Source organism: Drosophila arizonae, chromosome 2 (genome assembly GCF_054131065.1).
Source record: "Drosophila arizonae isolate 15081-1271.41 chromosome 2, UAZ_ARI_1.0, whole genome shotgun sequence".
In the NCBI taxonomy this organism is placed as follows: Eukaryota; Metazoa; Arthropoda; class Insecta; order Diptera; family Drosophilidae; genus Drosophila; species Drosophila arizonae.
In genome coordinates this window covers 22466266-22488332 of record NC_142922.1, presented here as the reverse complement: position 1 = coordinate 22488332, position 22067 = coordinate 22466266, and the positions used below count along the sequence as shown (strand labels likewise).

At 40.0% G+C, this 22067-nt stretch overlaps 2 protein-coding genes and 1 long non-coding RNA gene across 4 annotated transcripts in view; 2 read left to right on the top strand and 1 right to left on the bottom strand.

The window, feature by feature from the left end:
* Positions 1-6372: 6372 nt before the first annotated feature.
* On the top strand, positions 6373-7797 carry LOC108615372 (uncharacterized). The gene has a single exon (XM_018009826.2). The coding sequence runs from the start codon at positions 7218-7220 to the stop codon at positions 7476-7478; it is 261 nt and encodes an 86-aa protein (XP_017865315.1). The 5' UTR covers positions 6373-7217; the 3' UTR covers positions 7479-7797.
* Positions 7798-7951: 154 nt separating this feature from the next.
* Positions 7952-22067, top strand: part of Glut4EF (Glucose transporter 4 enhancer factor) — a 157091-nt gene continuing 142975 nt past the window's right edge. For both annotated transcript variants that reach the window (XM_089468215.1, XM_089468211.1), the window contains exon 1: positions 7952-8551. In XM_089468215.1, coding sequence (XP_089324341.1) covers positions 7952-8551 — 600 coding nt within the window. The remainder of the gene's footprint in view (positions 8552-22067) is intronic.
* Positions 18819-19905, bottom strand: LOC149270578 (uncharacterized). The gene is made up of 2 exons (XR_016269988.1): positions 19690-19905; positions 18819-19603 (listed from the first exon to the last, which is right to left on the bottom strand). It is a non-coding gene; the product is annotated as an uncharacterized LOC149270578 (long non-coding RNA).

Genomic DNA, 22067 nt, shown 5'->3' with positions numbered 1-22067 from the left:
AATATAAAAAATATTTTTAATAATAATTCAAGTCAAATAATTAATGTAAGAAAATAATTTACCCCTCACCCCTAATTCACCCCCTCACCCACAGATTTGTAAAAGTCGTATTTCAAATAATAGAGACTTGTACTTTGGCAAATACATGCATATCCGTGTTATAATCATAATCTGTAAGTTTTATGAAGATCGTATATGTGTGTGTGTTTTTGTGTGTATGGGTGTTTTTGTGTGTGTGCGTGTGTCTTGTGTAAGCAGAGAGACGCGAAAAATGATTGAAATAGCTCTTGCTCGAAGGGTGCAGGAGATCTCGTAGTCGAGCAGTCTCGACTACAGCTTTCTTACTTGTTCAAAAATGTATTGAAACCCTTTTCCCGTTATGTGTTTTTTATCATTCTGTCGAACCGAAGTAATTTTAATCAAAATTGTATATAAAATTGTTGCCGGTATAATAAAATTTCTAAAAAAAATTAAAATTTAAAAATAAAATTTAAAAGTCAAAATTAAATAACAATAATATATTATTTGTAATAATTACAATACTTAAAACACGTAAGAAGGCTCCAGTCGAGACTGCTCGACTAGGAGATACCCTGAACCCTCCAAGCTGATATTCTAATCATTCTGGACTTATTTTTATGCACACATACATACACATGCACTTATAAGCACGCGCTCTGCTGACTGCGCAGTTAGCAGCGACTGCGCTTGGGCTGCGCTGCAGTGTGGGCAATATTATGAGAATTTATTTGTTGAATAAATTTTTTTGTAGACATACAATCTTAATGAAACTTTCAGAGCGTAATCAAAGCACAAGTCTCTAGTACTTGAAAAGCGTTTACAAATTGGGGGCGAAGGGGGCGGGATATCCAAAATCTGTCAAATCTGAAGCCTCTAGGTCTAAAAGTGTTCAAATCAGGCTGAAAAAACAAAATCAATTGTTCGATTATTCTCGGTCAAAAAGCTATCGGACGGAGTTATCGAAAAAATATGATAAAGTTGTACTGCGGATGGTACACACGAGTATGCATGCCAAATTTCTCTCTAGCTCTCTGGCTCTTATAACTTCTGAGATCGACGCACTCATACGGACGGACCGAGGGACGGACAGGGCTGATATTACTTATGGGGTCTGCGATGACTCCTTCTGTCCGTTACATATTTTGCCACAAAACCATTATAAACTGATTTCCTATTTTCAATGGGTTCAGGGTATAATAAAGATCGATGAACTAAAATTTTCAAAATAAAACAAATATTAATAGTAACATAACATTAATTGTTTGAAATTAATTACTATTTTTTTTTTTAATAATTACTTACAATTTAAAGAATATCAAATAAAATAATAATATAATAATATTTGCAATAATTATAGACTTTTATTGCTATTTTTTTTTTAAGGGCTGTTCGGAGGCATATACATGCACACGCTATTCACTGAGATACATGCACACACACACACACGTATGCACACATATGTACGTAATTTTTTACGCAGAGCGCATGGAATGTGGGTCAACATGTTTCATACGGCTGCAAAACGACCCATTTTGGTTGCAGTGTTGTTGTTATTATTGCTATTGGTGCTGTGGCTGTTGCTGTTGCTGTTGCTGTTGCAATGTTGCATTAGATAGTTAACATAGAACAGCTCAGAGCTCAGCCCCCAAAGCAGGGAATTATGTCCGATAGCTCAGCGCAAAGTCAATTTTTATGATCGCTATCCTCAAAATGTTTGTTGCATTGTGAGCACACAAACTGTGACATACATATATATACATATATACACACACGCACATACACACGCAAGTGTCTTGTGCGGAACAAAGAAATTGTTTGTTTGGCTTTTATTTTTTTATTTATTTTTTTTATTTTGCTTCTTTCTATGAAAAATATATGACCAAATGTCAACAATGCTCATGTATGTGTATGCGTGTGTGTGTCACAGGGAGCGGCCATTTGGTGATCGGTGAAATTAGTTTGTTAGCCATGTCAAGTCTCTGCGCATTGTGTCACACAGGTGAATCGCAGCGTGGCCAACCGGTTGTCAAAATGCTGCACATAACATCAATTTTATATCTGAAACTGGCAACTGGACGTCTTTTTCTTGCCGCAATCCGACACGAACTGCACTTGGCTTCCATGTACACACACACACACAGACACAAACATATACAAGCATATATTAGCGCTCATCTTTGTCTAGAATTTATGCTTCCTGGCGCTGACATGTGCACATCAATCACAGCAAGTCGCAGCAACATTTGCTAACTTGATTATCGTCTAGGCCCTCCCCGTCGCATACGCCGAATGCTACAGACAATGGCAACAACATACAGGTAAACATCTAATAAGCCAGCACGCAGCTTGCAACCGTTTTTAATCCCAAATTCAATGCCACCAAACTGACGGCTGAATGCAGCGCCCTGCTTTGACCACTGACAGCTTTGATGGACATCTGAACACACTTTCATGCCACAGACACACGCACACATAAACAAACGTGCACACAAACAAATAGGCAGGTCGCAATGAACAACTTGACATGCGCCTTGGACAGCTCAGCAATTAGGCTCAATTACATTCATTGCAAGCCGCATGAAAGATTTATAAAGGTAAATTTGTTAGCACAGCTGACTTTATAACGCCATATCTTTATATACGTTGCTCTGCTTGGTATTTGGAGAGTCCCTTACACCTAGTTCAAACTGCTAACTTAGAACATATTGATAAGTTAAATACTTAGATACACTCATGATGAAAATAATAGGTACACCTCTTAAAATTAAACTTTTTTGAGTTTAGTATATACATAAACATATATCAATCAAACATTCACTAAACTAAAATACATAAATCATAATTTCTTACATCAAACGCCAATAAACGCTGCATCATTAAAGGAACTTCGATATAAATATAATAATAACTGTAAACAATTATCTCGATCGAGGCGCCATTGCTATTTTAATGGGCAAACGAATGCAAGCAATTAACCAGTATGCAAGACAAGGATAGCGCGATCATTTGGCTGCGGAAAGATGGCTTCCTGGATACATCTTGTTGCTATCTCTCTTGCTCTTTGAGAGCGAGAAGAAGAGTGCCATATCCATGATTTTGCCCACGTATAAGATGTTCCTTCAATATTGTTAGCGGAATACTTCCAACTAGTGGAACAGCTCAAAATGTTCGGATTATCGTGAAAGTATACGACATCTAATTAGAAGACATATCAACAATACCAAGAAAAAAAATTAAGTAAAACCCATTTGGGGTTTACATACATGGATACATTATAACTAGTTAATAAAATGACAAAGTTGTGTTGAGAGCTACCTAGTCCAAGCTGAGAGACTGCTTCGTAGGACCAGCTTAGCATATAACATAAATTTACACACACATACACATACATATATGTAAATATATAAACTTTGTTAACCACCCAGCGAGTATCCATCCACCGACAGCTCACTCCAATCAGAGGAATTGAGGCCGCTGTTAGCTAACAGCAGTTCCCGTTCTAATTGTCAACTGTGCACTCTTACAATGTTAAGCGTTGCTCTCGCACAGCACACACACACACACACAGATACATGCCTCTCTTTGACTCTATGAGAGCATTAGAGCGAGCAAGCTGACAGTTGATTTGCCCTCTCAGCTGGTTGACCTATTTTCCAGTTTGGTAATATGTCAGAGCGCGAGTCTGTGTGTGTATGTATATGCGCTTGATGTTGTCTTACTCAGTCTAACGCTTTGTTTTGATTTTGCTTTTGCTTTTTGCGTTTCTTTTCGTTTCGTTTGGTTTTGTAACAAACAGATTGCACCGGCAGTTGCTGCGCTGCTTCTGCGGCAACTGTTGTTGCTGTTTTTTGTTGTTGTCGTTACTGTTGCTGATTTTTTTTCCTTTCGTAACTGCGTATTTGTTGTAATGCTCAACGACAGCGCTGGCAACGCTCTGCTGAATAGCATTTTGTTGTTGCTCTTGTTGCCGTTGCCGTTGCCGTTGCCATTGCTGCGACTGCGGAATTTTCACTCAAGAAATGATTAATTGAATGTGTCAGATAGCGCATCTTTTCAGTTGGGCGCCATTGCTGGTTACAGGTTGTCCAATATGAATATATTTATCTGAAATTACAAATACATACATATGCATGTACAAATGTACTTTAAATGTACCTTAACAAGTGTATAACTCTACACTGTAAAGATTTTCGATACGCTTTAAGCAACTTTGCAGCCTCTGCCTTTGACCCACACCGCGCTAACTACGCAGCGCATTTTTGGGCATCTATCGCAAATGGCGTTTTACAAATGCTTCTGCTTTCAAATCCACCCCAAAAATATCAACGCAACAACAACATAAATCTATGCGCCTGTACATGAACACATACATCCATATTTGTGTGTGTGTGTGTGTGTGTGTGTATGTATGTAACTCAGTTGGCTCCCGTAGCGCTGATGGATATCGAGGCGGCGTACGCCCAGAAAACGACAGCCTCGGCCCCGGCCCTCGGCCACGCCCCCGCCTACGTTGCCAACGGCGGCGTCGCTGTGGTATGCCTACAGAGGTCATTCCAAAGGCAACAACAATGCCAATATAGCTGTAGCTACAGCCAACATACAGCCAGCATAAAACATAGGCAGCAAAAGTGAGCCCCCAAAATATTCGAAATATATACATATATCTATATACATACATATGTACATATGTATGTACAAATATGCGTACATAAATGTGTGCCTGTGTTTATGTGCGTTCAATATTCACATCAGCAGCAGCAAAGCAACAACAACAATCACAACATTAGCAACATCAACAACAGCAGCAACATGGAGCTGTTGCCGATGTAAACAAACGCATAATAACAGCTGTGAGTTGCTGAGAAGCAAAGAGAGGAAGATACACTCTCGCATACCTAAACACACACATGCACACAAATGAAATTCTCTCTTTAACTGTTAAACTTGTGACGTTGACAGAAAACCGGCCGGCGATTATTAAAGCAATACTCTGTAAAAACAAAACTATTAACATGGCAGCTACACTCAACAACACTAATTAAAATTTGATTAATATACAAATACATTTACAGAACGTAGCGTACAAAAATAGTTCAGTTCAATCAGTGTCTACAATTGTTATATTTTTACAGGTCTACTTGAGTTTTCGAAGATAGATACACTAAATTAAAAATGATTTTTTATATGTTTGTACGATTAATAATAAATTATGTTTAATTACACTCACAGTGTATCAACATTAAATCTCGGGAGCTGACAATGATTGTAGTTCTTATATTTTTGATTAGAGTATGACTAAGTCGAGAAAGGATAAAAGCATACTCTCATCTGTTATGGTTTGGTTGCTCAACAGCTGTTTTGGCAACATTGTTGCTGCTCTCTCGACAACAGCTGTTATCGTGTTGACAGTGTTTCGCGCGCGCTCTCTGACAGTTGGTCTCTCACTCTCCCTCTCTATCCAAATTCGGTCTGTTGTTGATATCGCGCTCGCTCAGATGCGCAAACACTCTCGCAAACATACTTACACTCATACCCATATGAACACAAATACAGAGTTATGCGGCGCTCTGTTGACGTTGTGAAAAATGTTGACAAGTGTTTAACTTTTTGTTAACTGCGTAGTTTTTTTTGGGTTGGGGTTGGCAGCAGCTACAAACGACGACGTCGACATTTGCTGTTATGCTGGCAAGCCGACGATGGCGTCATAGATACACATATACAGATGGTAGCACTGGCTGGCTGGCCATATTGATAAGTAGACTTCGTTACTGCCTACTGATACCAATTGCCGCTAATAACAGATCAACAAGGAAGCGAAAGGCAATATTAAATGTTATATTTACAATATATATTAACTATAAACTATGTGTGTGTGTGCATGTATGCGTGGGGATTTATTGCACTTGCACATTGACACATTGAAATAACAAATTAACAGCTAGTATAGACGCTAACATTTTTCGATAGCCACAACTGTTAACTCAATTGAGGCCTATGTAAGTTTGTGTGTGTGTGTCTGTATGTGGCGAATGCATTTTCGACGCTTTCAAGAGCATGTTCCTCAAGTGTTTTACGTATTATGCTGTCAGCAGGGGAAAAACTTGCACACACTCAAACAGACTACGCTCACAGACACAGACACACACACACAGCCGCATACTCATACTCACACACACACACATCTGCACTTATGTAGTTTTCCAAGCAGGTACGAACGAAAGCATAATATACAACAAACCAAATGGCAACAGCAACAGAGAAACCGACAGAGAGGGACACAGAGAGAAAGAGAGAGCTCTGTGTGTGAGTGTGTGTGTGTTTGAATGTTGCTCGCTGCGCGTAACTGTAACTCGTTACTCGCTCGCTCAGTCTTTGATAGCCAACTCTCGTGTACGGACCGATAAGCGCTTATTGCGAGTCGCCCTCGTCGTCAAAGTAGACGCCGAAAAATAGAAAATATCAACAACAACAAAAAAACTGAACAAATCAAAACAATACGAATAAATTCGAAAATAAAATAACTAATGATAAACAGTGTAAATGCTTCTTAATTGAATGCAATCAAACATATTGGGTAATGCCCAACAATAACAAAAAAAAAAGACAAAAACAAAAACAATCAAACACAACAACAAACAGCTACAACAACTACAATAGCAACAGTAAACAGTGCAGCATCAGAAGCGGCGACAGCAGATTGCATCCATTTTGCTCTCTCGCGCTTTGTTAGTGTATTCTGTGTGCGTGTTTTGCGCTAGTGCCACTGTGTGCATATGTGTGTGTGAGAAGAAAGAAATAAACTTGGAAGAAAGAAAAGAAAAAGTGAAACGACCGGCAGCGAAAGCAGCGTGAAAGCAAAGTGAGCAATAAATATATATATTTAAATAAAAATATATATGTATATCTAGTGGTATATTTGTGTCTTAATAAAACGCCAATCAGTCCGTGCAAATTAACAACAACAACAACAACAACAATAATAACAACAACAACAGCAACAATAACAACAACATCAATTGCAAATAACAACATATCGATAAGTGAAGAGATTTGAAAAACTGTAAACAGATCGAAATTTATGTGACATCCGCGTTAGAGCAACTCCAACAAATTCTCGGTTTGTCAAATTTTCTGTTTGTCCCTTGTGATTTGCCAACCGCTGTCAAGCTGAGGCTGCAAACGCTTAAAATTGGATTATGCTTAGGCACAAACGCAACAACAACAACAACGTCATCAAGACAACGCACAGCGAGCATGTGAAACGGTCCGGCCCAGCAGATGCACTGCATCCACATCTAAATTGGAGTACGCCCATCCAGCGCCAACTGTTCAATCAGCATCTCAATCAGCGTGTCACCCTCTCCCTCGAGCTGTACCACAAGAACATTATCAAAGAACTGATCGAGCTGAATAAGATCAACGTTTACAAATTAACCAAAAACGTTTCCCAGACTTAAGTTAAGGATACTTTCCGCAATAAACGGTAGCGCCACGGCGAGAACACTGTGCAACAAGTTGTTGGAGTTGTTTTCCAAACCCGACACGAAACGAAAGTGCAATAAAAAGTGTGTGCAAAATAAATTAAAAAAAGAAAAAGAAAAAGAAAAGAAAAAATTAAGAGTATAGAAGAAGCAGTAGAAGGAGAATAAAAAGCGGAAAATGTCAAGTGTTATAAATGCTGCTGCTAGCCAAACAAGCCAAGTTCAACTCCTAAATTCATAGTAAAAACTCAACTCACAAAAAAAAAAAGAAAAAAAAAACAAAAAAAAAAAATAACACCAAACAAACAGCAAAAGATAAAACGGAAAATCGTAGACAAAAGTGTGACAAAAAACTGTAAAGAAAGAAAAGCCTGCTAAGCCCTTGGTAGGCCCCCACCCGAACTCCCCACTCTTCCAGAAAGTAAACCCCGTGAGTGAAGCTTAGCAAAATGTCTACCAGCCGCCGCTTGGCCAAACGCTCAATCATTGGCACCAAGGTGTGCGCACCTGGCCCCGACGGCCTCTGGTACTCGGGCGTTATACAGGACGTTAAGACGCCCACGTCAATGTCCGCCTCGTCCGATCCGATGCCGCCGCCCACCATTTTGACGCCAGGCGATGCCCAACTGAATGCCGACACTCGCTATATGGTACGCTTCGATTTCAAGACCCAATCGCTATCAGCCGCGTCTGCTAACGCGTCCGTGTCCTCGTCCTCGTCCTCGTCCTCATCCTCGTCCCCATCCTCGTCCTCCTCCTCGTTCTCGGCCTCATCCTCGGAATCGGTTATTGTGGAGACGCGACGCGCCGCTGCCGCCGCCAACGTGCACATCAGTCCGGCCCAGGCACTACGACGTAACGCCATGATCAAAGAGTTCCGCGAATCGGATCTCATCGGACCCGGCTTCCAATCCATTATGAGCATTCACTTGCAGCCCGGCCAGCGCATCTTTCTCACCTACAATGGACGCGAACAGAGCGGCGATGTGGTCTATCATGATGTCGCCAAAGATGAGGTTCTGGTCAAGATAACCACAGTTGGAAATGAGGTGAGTCGCACAACCATCCATCTAGATCTTAATCTCATTTGCATAATTTAACAAACAAAATTTAATCTGAAAATGGAATTCAAATCGAAATCCTGAGTGCTTATTCTGCAGCTATATGTGTGGATATGTCTGTTATCTTTCTATAATCCCTAATTTGAAGAATAAGGAACGAGCGACTATTAAAGATTTAAAAGATTTAAAATAAACATAACGGACCATACGATTCCATATAGAAATCTTAATTTTTAGCCACTTTTATTTTTGTAAGTTTCAAGAGCATTTAAATATTAGTTCACAAACAAGAATAAAATATCTGAATCGATCTTATATTTAAAAGATTTCACGAATTTTATGGAACTTAGATCCAGTTAATTTTTGCTAAAAAAGAAATTACACTTGAGGATTATTAACTGTTTTCTTTGGTCAATTAATTCAAGCTAAAGAAGCGTATACACTTGTGTATATATCTATACCAATGTACAGATATTTATATGGTACATAAATAAAGCTTTAGTTATATATTGGTTTGGATCGCCTCAGCTTGGTTGCACGTTGCGTCCGCCCACAAAGAGAAACATGACAAAAAAAAAAAAAAAAACAAAAAACAAAAAGACCAGAACTGAGCAGCTGGCGGCATTCAAAACTGTGCCAAGGTCAGTCCCAGCCCCAGCGACAGCCCCAGCCAGCATGTTGGGGGTGTGCACACATACATATATACATACACCCACACACATACATACATATCTATTTATCTATGTAGCCGAACAATGCTAGGGGGCAGCATAGCTGCACACATTATGTGCTTTCGGTGTGTATGTGTGTGTGAGTGAGAGTGTGCGTGTAAGCATCTCTATGTATATATATATAATATAGTGTATATATGCTTTTTGTGCACTTATGTGCATTCAATGCATTTCTATGTGGCACGGCAAATTGGTTTTGGGGGTCGCAATTCGCGTTTCAGAGTCACGTAACTGGGTTAACGCGGCTAACTGAATGAGTGTGGCCTTCTTCCACAGTTGCCCCGGGATGGCCCAAATCCAAAAAGCCGCATCATACAAATTTCTATATTCAAGCTACAGTTGTCTACATAGGCTAGAGAGAGAGAGAGAGAGAGAGAGAGAGAGAGAGCGTGTCTAATTTGAATAGAATAAAGTTCTTAGCTATGAAATCTCTACTCTACCTTATATAAGCCAGTGAAGTTAATCACTTTGTTGTTGCTCCATTGCAGAGATAAAAGCAATCTTCAGAGATGCTTTCCCTTATCGATGAGCTGAAGTGGAAGTATTAACATAATTTGCATATTTTTAATTTTATATTATATTCTATATACAATTAGTTGAGTATAAACAGAGTCATGTTATATGACCAAACCAAACCAAGTTACATTTTTAGCAGTTTCCTTTTACTTTACTTTGCTGCCCCCAAAACATAAAGTACTGCGCTTAATCGAGCTATGCATCGAATATAATTTCTGAATATTTCTCCCTAATAGGTAAATATGTTAGAAATGGGGATCAAAGAGTTACAAGTTTAAGTTAAAAACTTTTTAGCATGTCAATCGAAAATAAATTCAATTATTTTGTATAACAAAATGATTTTGTTTAAGATATTCATTTTCTAAAAGAGTCTGCTCTATAGGTGATATAGCAAGTAGATTGTGATCTATGGAAGTCTAAGATTTAAGGCTATCACAATATCATCATCTTTGCAGCTAGATAAGTATTTTCACTGCATATCTTATCATGTGATCAATGCTTATATAAATGCCCTATAAACACATAGGAATTATAGATGATTTTGACGTTGTGTGCCGTGAGTTGTGCTCCTCCGAGCAATCGTTTACCGGGCCACAGCCCCTATAGCAATTACGTCACTCGTCACGATTACAGAAGAAGTGAAACATCTTGTTGGCATTTATAGAATCGCTCGATTCCGATGTCGATGCCGATTCTGATGCCCATGACGATGCCATCGATGTCGTAATAAAAAATTTGTTTAGCATTAAATTCGTGAAGGAATTCGCTAGACTAAAAGAGGGAAAAGAAAAGAAAAATTATATTAAAAGAAATAAAAGCAATGTGCGATAGATGTTCAGGGTTAAATAAACATACTTTGCTCTATAATACATACCGGGCGTTCAATTGACGCCTTACGATTCTCAAAGCTAATTATATAGAATATTCGCTATTGCTGCTCAATTGCGTCATAAGTCAGGCTGAAATACATACGTAAAGAATTGTTGTTGATAGTTGTCATAGATTGTTTAATAAGCGTTGCTGCATATTCCACCATATGTATCTGAGAGATAAAAACAAGTACACACACACACACGCACACTCACACAGAGACGATTGAGACCGGCATCAGCCTCGAGCTGCGTTTTCTATTTATCTCCACATCTCATTCTCACTCTCTTTCTGTTTCTCTCCCTCTCTCTCTCTCTCTCTCTCTCTTTCAATATGTTCTCTCTCTCTCTCTCTAGTTCACTTGCGCTCATTTATCGTTTCACTTCCTACACTCGCTCAGTGCTTTAGTTTTTGCTTTTGTTTTCCGCCTGTTCTCGGCTGTAGCTTTTCCACTAATAATCGCTAAATACTCGTACTTTTGCAATTGCATTGCACTGAGTGGGGCGTGTGTGTGCGCTGTGAGATACCCAGTTACAGATACAAAGATACATAGGTACACAGATACGTATAGAGATAGCCAGTCTCAATGCCAACTCAGATGCCCGTATCTGTTCCGTGTGGCTTGTCAATATGTTTGCCAGCTGTAGCTGGAAGAGAGCGAGAGCTTTGTCTCAATATATCTAACAGATACGCAGCGCCAACATCTCATTCCCATAGTTTTATCGATCTCACAAGATGTGGGCACACTGTTTTTTTTTTTTTTTTTCCTATGCTGCTTCTAAAAATATTTCTCTCACGCGTTTGACCCTGAGCTCACGTTTTTGCTTTTTGAAAACAAAATAAAATACAATTTTTAATGAAATAAGCTTTACGCAAAGCATTTTTTCTTTCTTTTGATCAATATAGAAACGGTATTTCCTTTAGTTTTAGTTAAATGTGTAGTTAAATAGAATTTGCAAAGCTTTTGAAAGCTCTATGAAATTTTGATATCCTATATATATATATATATATATATATATATATATATATATATATATATATAAATAATATATAATATTTATTATTAATATTTGCTAATTTTTTACAATTTAATCAAGAATTACTTAAAATTATTTCAAACTCGATCTATCAGAGAGCTACAATACATTTTAGAATCAATATTTTGTAATCTATATTTAGCTTAAAGCAAAATTAATTGGTAATTAACTTCAATTATTTATACAGTGTGGATCATCCTAAGTAAGAAGAGTGCTAAATTGGCTGCTCTTCTAGATAAATTGTATCTAGAGTAAACTAATTTCTCTTTTCCTTTTAATATCTACCTAGAATATATATATATATATATATAAAACGATTTATACTTAATCCACAATTTATCTAACATAAGTTTCATTTGCCTCTCTTTCAACGAGCTTCATTTAGCCCTTATGTATGTGGCTTATGACCTCATCGGTAGCCCCATTGTCAGCCAGCCAGCTGGTCAACTAGTTAGTAAATAAATTACACACCCAAAATTCGAAAATCAAATCGACTCAAATCGAAGCTTTTTCGGGGTTTTCGTTGTCTTTGTTTTTGCGTTGTAAGTCAATCGGTAATTGGTTAGAAACAGAGTTTCATAATCGCAACTCAAATATGCAGACGAATGTCTATATAGTATATACATATATATTTGTATTATATGTGACGTCAATTATATATATGTATATATACATATGTATGTATATATCATTATCAGTATCTACAGGCTGTCCTCGCTAGATGTTTCGGGCATGTGATGCTCACGTGCGTTGCGAGCCAGTTTCATTTTTTTTTTTTCATACAATGAGCCATTGTTGTATTTGGCCTGTTGTTGTTGTTGTTGTTGTCTGTTGCTACGTAAATGGGGAAAACGCAGTCTAAAAAAAATATTTGAATTTGAATTTTTGTTCGACTTGAGCAACAGCCTTTTGTTTATGGCAACGAGTAAATACACACCACACACGCACACACACACACACGCAGTTGCTGCTGTTACACTCCCCAACTAGTTTGGCCGGCTCTCTAGAGTAGAGTACCTGAGTGTGCATGTATGCGTGTGTGTGTGTGTGTGTGCTCGACGGAAACGTGAGGCAATTTATTCTAAGGTTATTTCAATGCGAGAAACTTGTTGCTCGCATTTTCATTTCAATTCACGATGACGTATACGCCGCGTCAGCCGCCTAATTAGCAGGCAATGAATCAATGGACAGCCCTCAAATATCGTTAGATTATTATTTACCTACCCAGCATAATTAAAGCTGAAAACTCTTCATCTATTGTCAGACATCGTTTATCAAGTTCAAAATTGTATTTCAGCTGTCTGTCTGTTGTTAGCTAGCATTTCCGCAGAGCATGGACTGGCTTCAGCTCCCGGATTGCTCCTAGTTCGACTTCAGTCAGCTACGGTCAGTCAACGACATTAACAATGTTGTTTAGCAGTGGTGTTAAATTTATTATTTTTGTACTTTAATTATGTTTTTTGACATGAATTTTTAACTCAATTTTCACTCTCTGTCGACCCATTTTGACTGCAAAAAGAACTTAATTTAAGTTGTCTTTTTAATTTTTTGCTTCTTCTTTAATTTCTGTCAGCTGCAATTTTTTAGTTGACCATGTTTCAATGGCCGTGGCCATGGCAGTGCCGCAGTCGCCATAAATCTGCGACTGTTCGACTGCTCGTCTGTCTGTCATGCTGAGACAAAAAAAAAAAAAAAAAAAAAAAAAAACGTAAAAAACTGTTGACCCAAAGAAAGTGAAAAGCAAACGGTTTTTTTTTATTTGTTGTCGTTGTTTTCTTTCTTTTTGCGGTTGCTTAACAAGTTCTGTGAACGGAAATGCAAGGGAATTTTATGAAGTGAAAGGGATGTGCTAAATATGAACAGGAATATCCTTCTTTAGCCAGCCTAATGCAATCTAAAATGTTTGTGAATTATTTGATTTTAAAAGAGTTATATATATAATGACAATATATATAACGTAAGCAGTCAATATATTTAAATCAGTTTTCACTCATTCAATCATTCAAGCGGCTCTTTTGCATTGATCAAAAACCATTTCAAATTGACCCACATACCAAGCTGGCATAAACACAACGTGAGCTTTATCTATGTGAGTATATGTGTGTGTCAGGTGTGCATTTATGCTGTGTGTGTGTGTAAGGCCGATAAAGCCAAACCATTAAAGCCAACAACAAAAAAGGCGCTTTGAAATCTCAAGCTAAAAAGGCCCAAAAATAAAAACGAAATAAAGTCAAAAAAAAAACATAAATAAAAATAAACTGAAACGAGCTGCCTGCATTTTGTTGTTGTTATTGTTGTTATTTTTGAAAGTCGTTTTGATTTTGGTTTTTAGTTTTAGACGTTCCCTTCGCTTAGAATGAAGCACACACACAACTTGAGATTACAAACGAGTTTTCTATTGAGGAAGACATCGCAAGCATCATTTTTGTATAGGGTATTTGAGCTTTGTCATGTTAGCTGTAGGATATGAGAAGAAGCAGACGTCTTTAAAGCTATGAAATGGATAAACATTATGATGCAAGTTATATAAACTTTTTATTATCTAGAAAATTTCAAATTGAAATTTGAAATGATTTAAATATGTATTTTATAGATTTTGTTTTGTTTTTTTTTCTTCTGAAGTAAACTTCAGCATTTACCTCTGACATAAACGAAGAAAACCGTTAACAAATCATTTGCCCTTACCTTGTGATAAATCAATCTACAGCTTAACCTGCTGTCAGCTAGGTTATTTCTGGTTCGCGTGGCCTACGTTTCATTCCTTTTTTTTCTTGTTCTTTGTATATTATCATATGAGTCATTTGTCACTTACTGACCAAAAACTGGGTATTTGGGTTGCCAAAAAAAAAAAAAAAAAACATGAAGAAGATGAAGAAGAAGAAGCAGCAGCAGTGAGTTGTCGAAAAACGAAAGACAACGAAAAATGAAATAAAAACTATGACATTTGATGGACAACAGGCAACAGACATTCTTGATGCCTTTCGTCACACAACACTGACATCAATCCGAGAGACGGGCCCAAGGGGAGCCCAAGTCGTTCAACCTGCATCGTTGAACGCAAAACACACACGCACCCACACACACACACACACACAGAAAAGGTCATTGCAGCTTGTTGACCGATTTGATGTATTGAACGTAAATAGAATGACAGCAAATTGCTTCATATGCGATAGATGGCTCAAGCTGTTTATGCTAAGCGTAGCCTAACAATTTATTGCTTTCAATTAGAGCGCGAAGTTTGCTAAGGCTCTACCTGCGACCCAAGGTCGATTAGTCATTAGAGTGCAGCCAGAATTTCGAGCAGTCAGTCGGCCCGTCGTCCACTGTCATTTTACTTTTTTAGCAGGCCAAAAATATCATAAAAAAGAAGTAAATAAAAACCATAGCAATGCAGCGAGCGAAAACCCGAGACCCCGTGGCAGGTCGTTAGCCGCTGCCAGACCAGGGCTAAACAGCGGGCGGTCAAAGGGCAGAGGGCAGAGGGCAGCGGGCTGCGAGCTGCAGGCAGCAGGCAGCCCAGGATTGCCAAATGAGAGGCGGCGGCATAGCCAGAGCCAGAGTTACAGGCATGGACACGTTTCGGTTTTCGGCCATTGCGTTTGGGTTTTCTTTATTTATCGAAGAGACAGGGCAAGAGAAAAAGGGACTCCGACTTTTCACATTTTCACAAAGTGCTCGGCAAATGCCTCATGAACGAAGCGGAGATTGAATAGATTATTGGCAGCAAGCATATGTATATGTATATGTGTATGTGGGTATATTGATAAAATGCACACACACGCATACACACATACAGAAACTATTCAAGTGTTTTTATGTGGAATTCTGAATGGACAATAGATTTACTTAAGCGAAAATTCATACTACAAATTGTCAAATGTGCGATAAGAATGCCTTAGTTCTCTTCTTATATAGAGACTATGTATATAGAGGCTTTCGCATCAGGAGTTTTTTCTGCTAATAGCTAGAAAGACAATCTCTTGACCTTCTGATAAGTAATAATCAAAATCATTATCTATAGTTTATCTAAGATTAATTAATGCTTTGCAGTTTGCAAAGGTCGCCAAAAGCGAGATGTTTAAGTATTAACTGATTTCTATATATATTTTATATACCCATTATAAAAATATTTTGTCTAATATATTTTTATTTTACCTAATTGATCTCCGAAACTTCTCATGCATATAATTATAAATTAAATATAATATATTCGTATATAAATAAAAGTTGCATATATAATATTTTAGTACCGCTGTTTAGTCTGAAAACCAAAGAAATGTAGCTGTATATTAATTTAAATATAAATATATACATATTATAATAAACAAAAAGCTGATCTAATAAACAAAAGCTGATTAGTATTTGAAAAATATATGAATATAATTTTATAAAAAGCAGTTAAAACAATAAACTTAAAAGAAAGGTAACTGAAAAACTATGGAACAACAAACTATTATCTATAAATATCATCATTTTTGTGGTGAATTATTTAGCTAATTAATTTCATTTAACTATAAAATATACAAAATTATATTTATTCAACACAAATCAGGGAAAACAACTATATATATTTATAACGTCTTTAAAGAACTGATATAAAATCATAGTTGATTCTGTACCCAAAACTGTTTTTAAGCTGGTTTCCCTAATCAGTAGAGCTTATGCCGGAAGTTGAGTCGAAAACCTCAAATATTTCAAGCTTTTATCAGCACACAATATTTTCCTTATTTGCCGAGCCGCCAGCCAGACAGACAGACAGACAGACAGTTGTATAAAAATATAGTCGAAGCCACTTGATAAAAGACAAAGTCTGAATCTAGTTTTGGATCTTTTATAATATGCGCAGTATTTTTTTATAAGCTCACAAAATGTAGGTTAAGTTAAGGTTTATGTTGTTTTTTGTCTCTCTCTCTCTCTCTCCCTCTTTCTTTGCCTCGGCCTTTGTGTTCCGTTTATTATGATTGTTTTTTGCGTATAAAATTATGACTTAATTTAAAAGTGAAAGCGTTGGCCCAGAGCTGCTTGAGTTGTGCGTAGTTATTGGATAATATATTGGGGATAGTCATTGGCAATTGCATGGGGAAATCCGATGCGCAGTTAGTCAGCGTACAGCCTGTTAGTCGTATCAAATGCAGGACGAAGCTGGAAACTAAAAGACGCTGCGCTCCATATCACAGTAATCAACTTGCCAGGCACACACACACACACACACACGCGCTCTCTCTCTCTCTCTCTTTTACGCATGCACAAACGTTGGAGTAAGACACCCTTCTCTATATACATACATGCATGTGTGTGTGTGTGTGTGAGTGAGTGAGTGAGTGAGTGGAAGTGCCGCTGCTGCTGCTGTTGTTGTTGGGTCGCGCTCGTTGGTCGTGTGCGTGCCACAGAACGTAAACAAAAACACGAATGTAAAGAAGAAGCGGAAAGTGCGAGATAAACAGAAAACAGCTGTACACACCATGGTATCACAGCGCTGTCCAAGTGTGCGACAGAGATGGCGCGAGCTGTGGAGGCGAGCCAGCGTATACAGTTTGCTGCTGTTGCTGTTGTTGTTGTTGTCGCCACGCAGAAAACCCGTTTCGTACAACGGAGCCACAGCGACAGTTACGCACTTTACGCACGCTCTGAGCTGATTGTGTGTGTGTGTTGTTGTTGTTGTTGTTGCTGCTGCTGCTGCTATTATTGCTTTTGCTTTGAAGAAAAACCGGCTCTCCGTGCCTCTGCCTGTGCCTGGGCCCGGGCTTGGGCACGACTTTGGGCTCTGTGGCGGAAATACGCAGCAATGTTGACCGCCCGCTGACACACACACATAATCACAATCACACTAACACACACACACACACATCCACGCGCACACATTTGAGACGCATTTAACAAAGAAGAAGCCACGCATGAAAATTGCTTTTCATGTGGCAAAATGGTTAGAAAAGAGAAGACATCAACGTCAGCAAAGTCGCGGCAACGTCATCATCCACAATGCGAGTCGTTTGTTTGTTGTGCCTTTGTTTTCCTGCCGTTGGCTGTACGAACGACTGTGCGATGGGGCAACCCTCGCATAATTTCAGATACAACACCACCCCTCCAGCCCTTTAGCCCTCCACCCCAACGGATCTTTGTGGGCAGCCCCACCCTAAACGTGATTTAGCCCGTTCCTCTTTCGGTCTTTCTTTCCTTATATTTCTTATTCTTTTTTTCGTTTACTTTTTTTTTGGGGTTTTTTTTTTTTTTTTTTTTTTTTTTTTTGCTTAATGTGGCGGCCATTGTCACTTTGGGGAAGCGCGTCTGGGGCAACCAAAAATAACTGTTTCCGGTATTTGGGTCACATGAAATTTAATCAAATTAAAATGTTCGACAGCAACAAAAAAAAAGGGGCCAAAGTTGGTGAAAAGAGGGCAATAGCAATTGTTTGATGTGCAGCAGTGCATGTGTGAGTGCATGTGTGCGTGTGTGCGGCATTTCCACTACATTCAAATGCATTGCAACTGTTGCTGTGCCCCAAGGCTTGCCTTCAATTTGATAGTAATTCGAAGTGGAAGTGGAACTGCAACAGTTTTTACTGCTACAATCTGATGCCAAACACATACATATGTGTGTGTGTGTGTGTGCTTGGTTTCTACAAATTTGTGGGCCAACGTTGCGCCGATTAGGTTGACAGTGGCCCCCCAGGGGGATTCAAGTAGACGGCAGCAGAAGCAGCCGCATCGACAGCATCGACAGCTCAAGTGTCAGTCGCATATCAAATGCTGAAATCCCGCGACGCACTGCGATTGTAAATCTTATGTGCTTATCGTATGCGGCTTATCAGACACAGATGGCAGAACCAGTTAGTTGAATTTGTTGCACAGTGTTGAGAGCTCAAGTGGAAAGCGATTTCACTCACAGAGAAACAGACAGAGCAACAGCTCAATAATTGAATCCGTTTCATGGAGACCCTCAAAGCTTTTAACACATCTCAGTTATATAAATATCTCACATTGAGCTGAATTGGCTTCAACTATTCCATAATTATTGCAATATACATATATATGCATCAATATTTGAACATTTAATAACCTTCAATTACTTACGCTGTGTGCTGCATAATTGCCAAATTAATTAACTACTCTGATAAACATTTATTTTCAATTGGCGTAAATGGAATTATGAGCCTAGAGTAAACATTTTCAAGCAACAAATGTTGAAAAGAACATGGAAAATTTTGCAGTTATGCGCCGGGAATTTCAGGAATTTTTTCGGATTACTTTAATACAATGTAAACAGATTTACTTAAATGCTGTGCGGTCTGCTTAAATATTTAGTTTATATATATTTTTATGATCGATTCACTTAGTTGTACATAAAACTTTTTCTTTTGCATCCAAGCCAAGCCGGCCGGTCCACTGGCCCAAAAATAACTAACACACACGCACATCTAAGAGATGATGGCATGAGTGAGATGGCGCTAAAAACAAAACAAAATGGCAGCCGCCCAAGCTCTTCATTCCAAATACTGCGTCGCAATATGGCCGCCATTTTGGCTCTGTGTGTGTGTGTGTGTGTGAGTGTGTGTGTATTTTTTTTGTGGCCGTTATGTTGAGCTTTGTTCGCTTTCGGCGTCTATTTCTCGATTTTGTTTTGTTTATTTCGTTTCTTCATTTGCGGTTTTCCTTGGCGCGCATTTTTTTTTGCCTTTGTGTTGGAGCGCGTAGGCGTCGACGTCGACGTCATCACGCCTCTGCCCAGCCCCGCCCCTCTTACGCATTGCCCCCTCTGTTCCTCTCTCTCCCACTCACACACACACACACACACACACACACACAGGAGTTCGAGTTGCGTTTTCACGGAGTGCGGTCGATGTCATCGTGATCCATCGTAGACAATAGCTTGAACTGTGTTTTCCCCTGCGAAAGTGGAAAGAACTGAAGTCAACGTGTTTGCTGTGGGCGCGGCGTACCCAGCGACCTCAAAAAAACTACCAGAGACTTACTGCGCGGCGGTTCGTGGAATTCCCAAGCGGTATAATTCGGTGGTGCAAGAGAGGGGGGGCGATAGCGTCATTGTTTTGGCGTCAGGGCTTCTTTCCTTTCCTTGTCTTTTGTGGGCGCGTAAATTTTGTCACTTTAGGCGTCACACTTGCGCAATAATAAATAGCAGGTGCATTCACTCTAACAGCTGTTAGTAGTGCTGGAAATTGCATCGGGCAATCAGCTGCTCACTAACGTTGGCGAGTTGCTAAGTCTTAGCAAAGACAGCAACCTAGCTGCTGGAGTGAAGTAGTAGTTATTAAAAGTAGTGCATACTTTCGGGCTCTCGCTGTAGTCAAGTTGAGTTTACGTTACTGCGGGTTGTAAACTCAGATTACATTAGTAGCCATTGCCCACTACAGGCTTCACGCCGTGGTAGTCGGAGCAGAAATGGATGCCATGATGGAGGACGAGCTGCAAGCTTTTGCGCGTCGTTCCTCGTTGCAGCGATCGCCGCAGCAACAACAGAGGGCGTTGGCGCTGCCGTCGACTTCTAACCAGGCTCCAGTGGCTGAGTGCCAGGCACCCAAGTCACTAAAAGAAGCGTTAGCTCAAATAGGAGCTACACTAGAGGGTTTGTCTGCCTTATTTGGGGGTCAGCGGCATATAAATGCCTTAATGAGAGAGGAGCTGGCTAGGCTGGTCAGCCTTCACAAGACGGCCGAAGCGTTCTGCAACCGTTCGGTTAAAAACTGTGAGGTGCAGACCACGCCACTCAAAAAAGTAGGCGAAAACATTAAGGCAGCGAGCATTAGTGCTACAGTAGGTAGCAATACTCCCAAGCGGTCGAGGGAAGTTGCCTCCGAACAGAGGAAAACTCCCTCAAAAAAGCCGAGGCCCAATAGAAGTGCAGCGAAACCAAAAGAACCAATGGCTCTACGGGCTACAGCTGAAACTGAAACTTCAAACCAGGCCGCTCGACAGACAAACCAGAGCAGCTGGACAGTCGTCAAAGGGCGAAAGCCTATGCAAAAACGTCCCAGGACTGACGCGATTGCGATTTCAGGCGTAGGGGGTTGCAGCTTTGCGGACATGCTTCGTGTAGTTAAAAGCGACCCAAATTTGAAGCATCTGAGCAGCGACGTTCAAGGCATTAGGAAGACAGCTAAGGGGGACCTTCTATTGCAACTGAGTAGGAAGCCGGAGCATAGCGCTGAGGCTCTGCACGAAGCTGTAGGCAAGGCCTTGGGAGACCGAGCGGTAGTGAAAACACTTACCGAATCGGCTCAAGTTGAGATTCGCGATCTAGATGAGTTAGCGACCAAAGAGGAGATCTTGGAAGCAATTAGGGTGGAGTTGAAGGATAGCTCACTCCCCATTGAGGCTATCAAATCGCTTCGGCCAGCTTTTGGTGGACAGCAAAGAGCTACGGTTGCTCTTCCAATTGGGAAAGCTAAAACTCTGCTCGAGCTGTCCAAAATTAGAATAGGATGGGTAGTTTGCCGTATCCGAGCCGTGGAGCAGCCTAAACGCTGTTTCAAGTGCCTCGATTACGGTCATATGGCAGCAAACTGCGGTAGCGACTGTGACTTAAAGGGCGCCTGTTTCAGGTGTGGAGAGATGGGTCACAGTGCCAAAGCATGCACCAAGCCACCAAAATGTAGCCTCTGCATCCGGAAAGGTGAAAAGCAGACGGACCATTCGGCAGGCAGCTTCAAGTGCCCATCTTACCGTGAAGCTGCTCGTAAAATGAAATGTTAAGGTTTTTGCAGCTTAACTTAAATCATTGTGTTGCTGCCCAAGATCTTCTAGAGCAGACCATTAGGGAAAAATGTATAGATGTAGCTTTTCTCAGTGAGCCTCACCACTGTAGAACCAGCTGCCCTAGGACATGGTCAACAGACGTTAATGGCAAAGCTGCGTTGTGGGTATGCGGCAACTCAACGAACGTACTTTCGAATGTTAAGTCATTCAATGGGTTCGTACGTGGCCGATATGGTAGCTTATGGCTTTACAGTTGCTATCTGGCCCCCAGCATGCAGCTCAGTGAATTCACGACGGTGCTCGACGAGCTTGCCGAGGATGCTAGGGGTCGGAAGGCCATTATAGCTGGAGATTTTAACTCCTGGGCGCTAGAATGGGGTAGCCCCACAACAAATGCCAGAGGTCGTATCCTACTGGAGATCTTCGCGACACTAGATGTCGCACTGCTCAACACTGGCCATGAGTACACCTTCAGTCGGGCGGGATACGGGTCTGTTATCGACATTACTTTTGTCACTTCATCCCTCTTTCGGGGAGCAACATGGAGCCATTGCGATAGCTATACAGGCAGCGATCATACGGCACTTCTGTTCACAATAGGTGAGCCACCTGCCAGGGCGTCAACATTGTGGAGGGA

Coding starts and splice junctions, on each gene's coding strand:
- LOC108615372 (XM_018009826.2), top strand. CDS start 7,218: ATGCTTAGGCACAAACGCAACAACAACAACAACGTCATCAAGACAACG.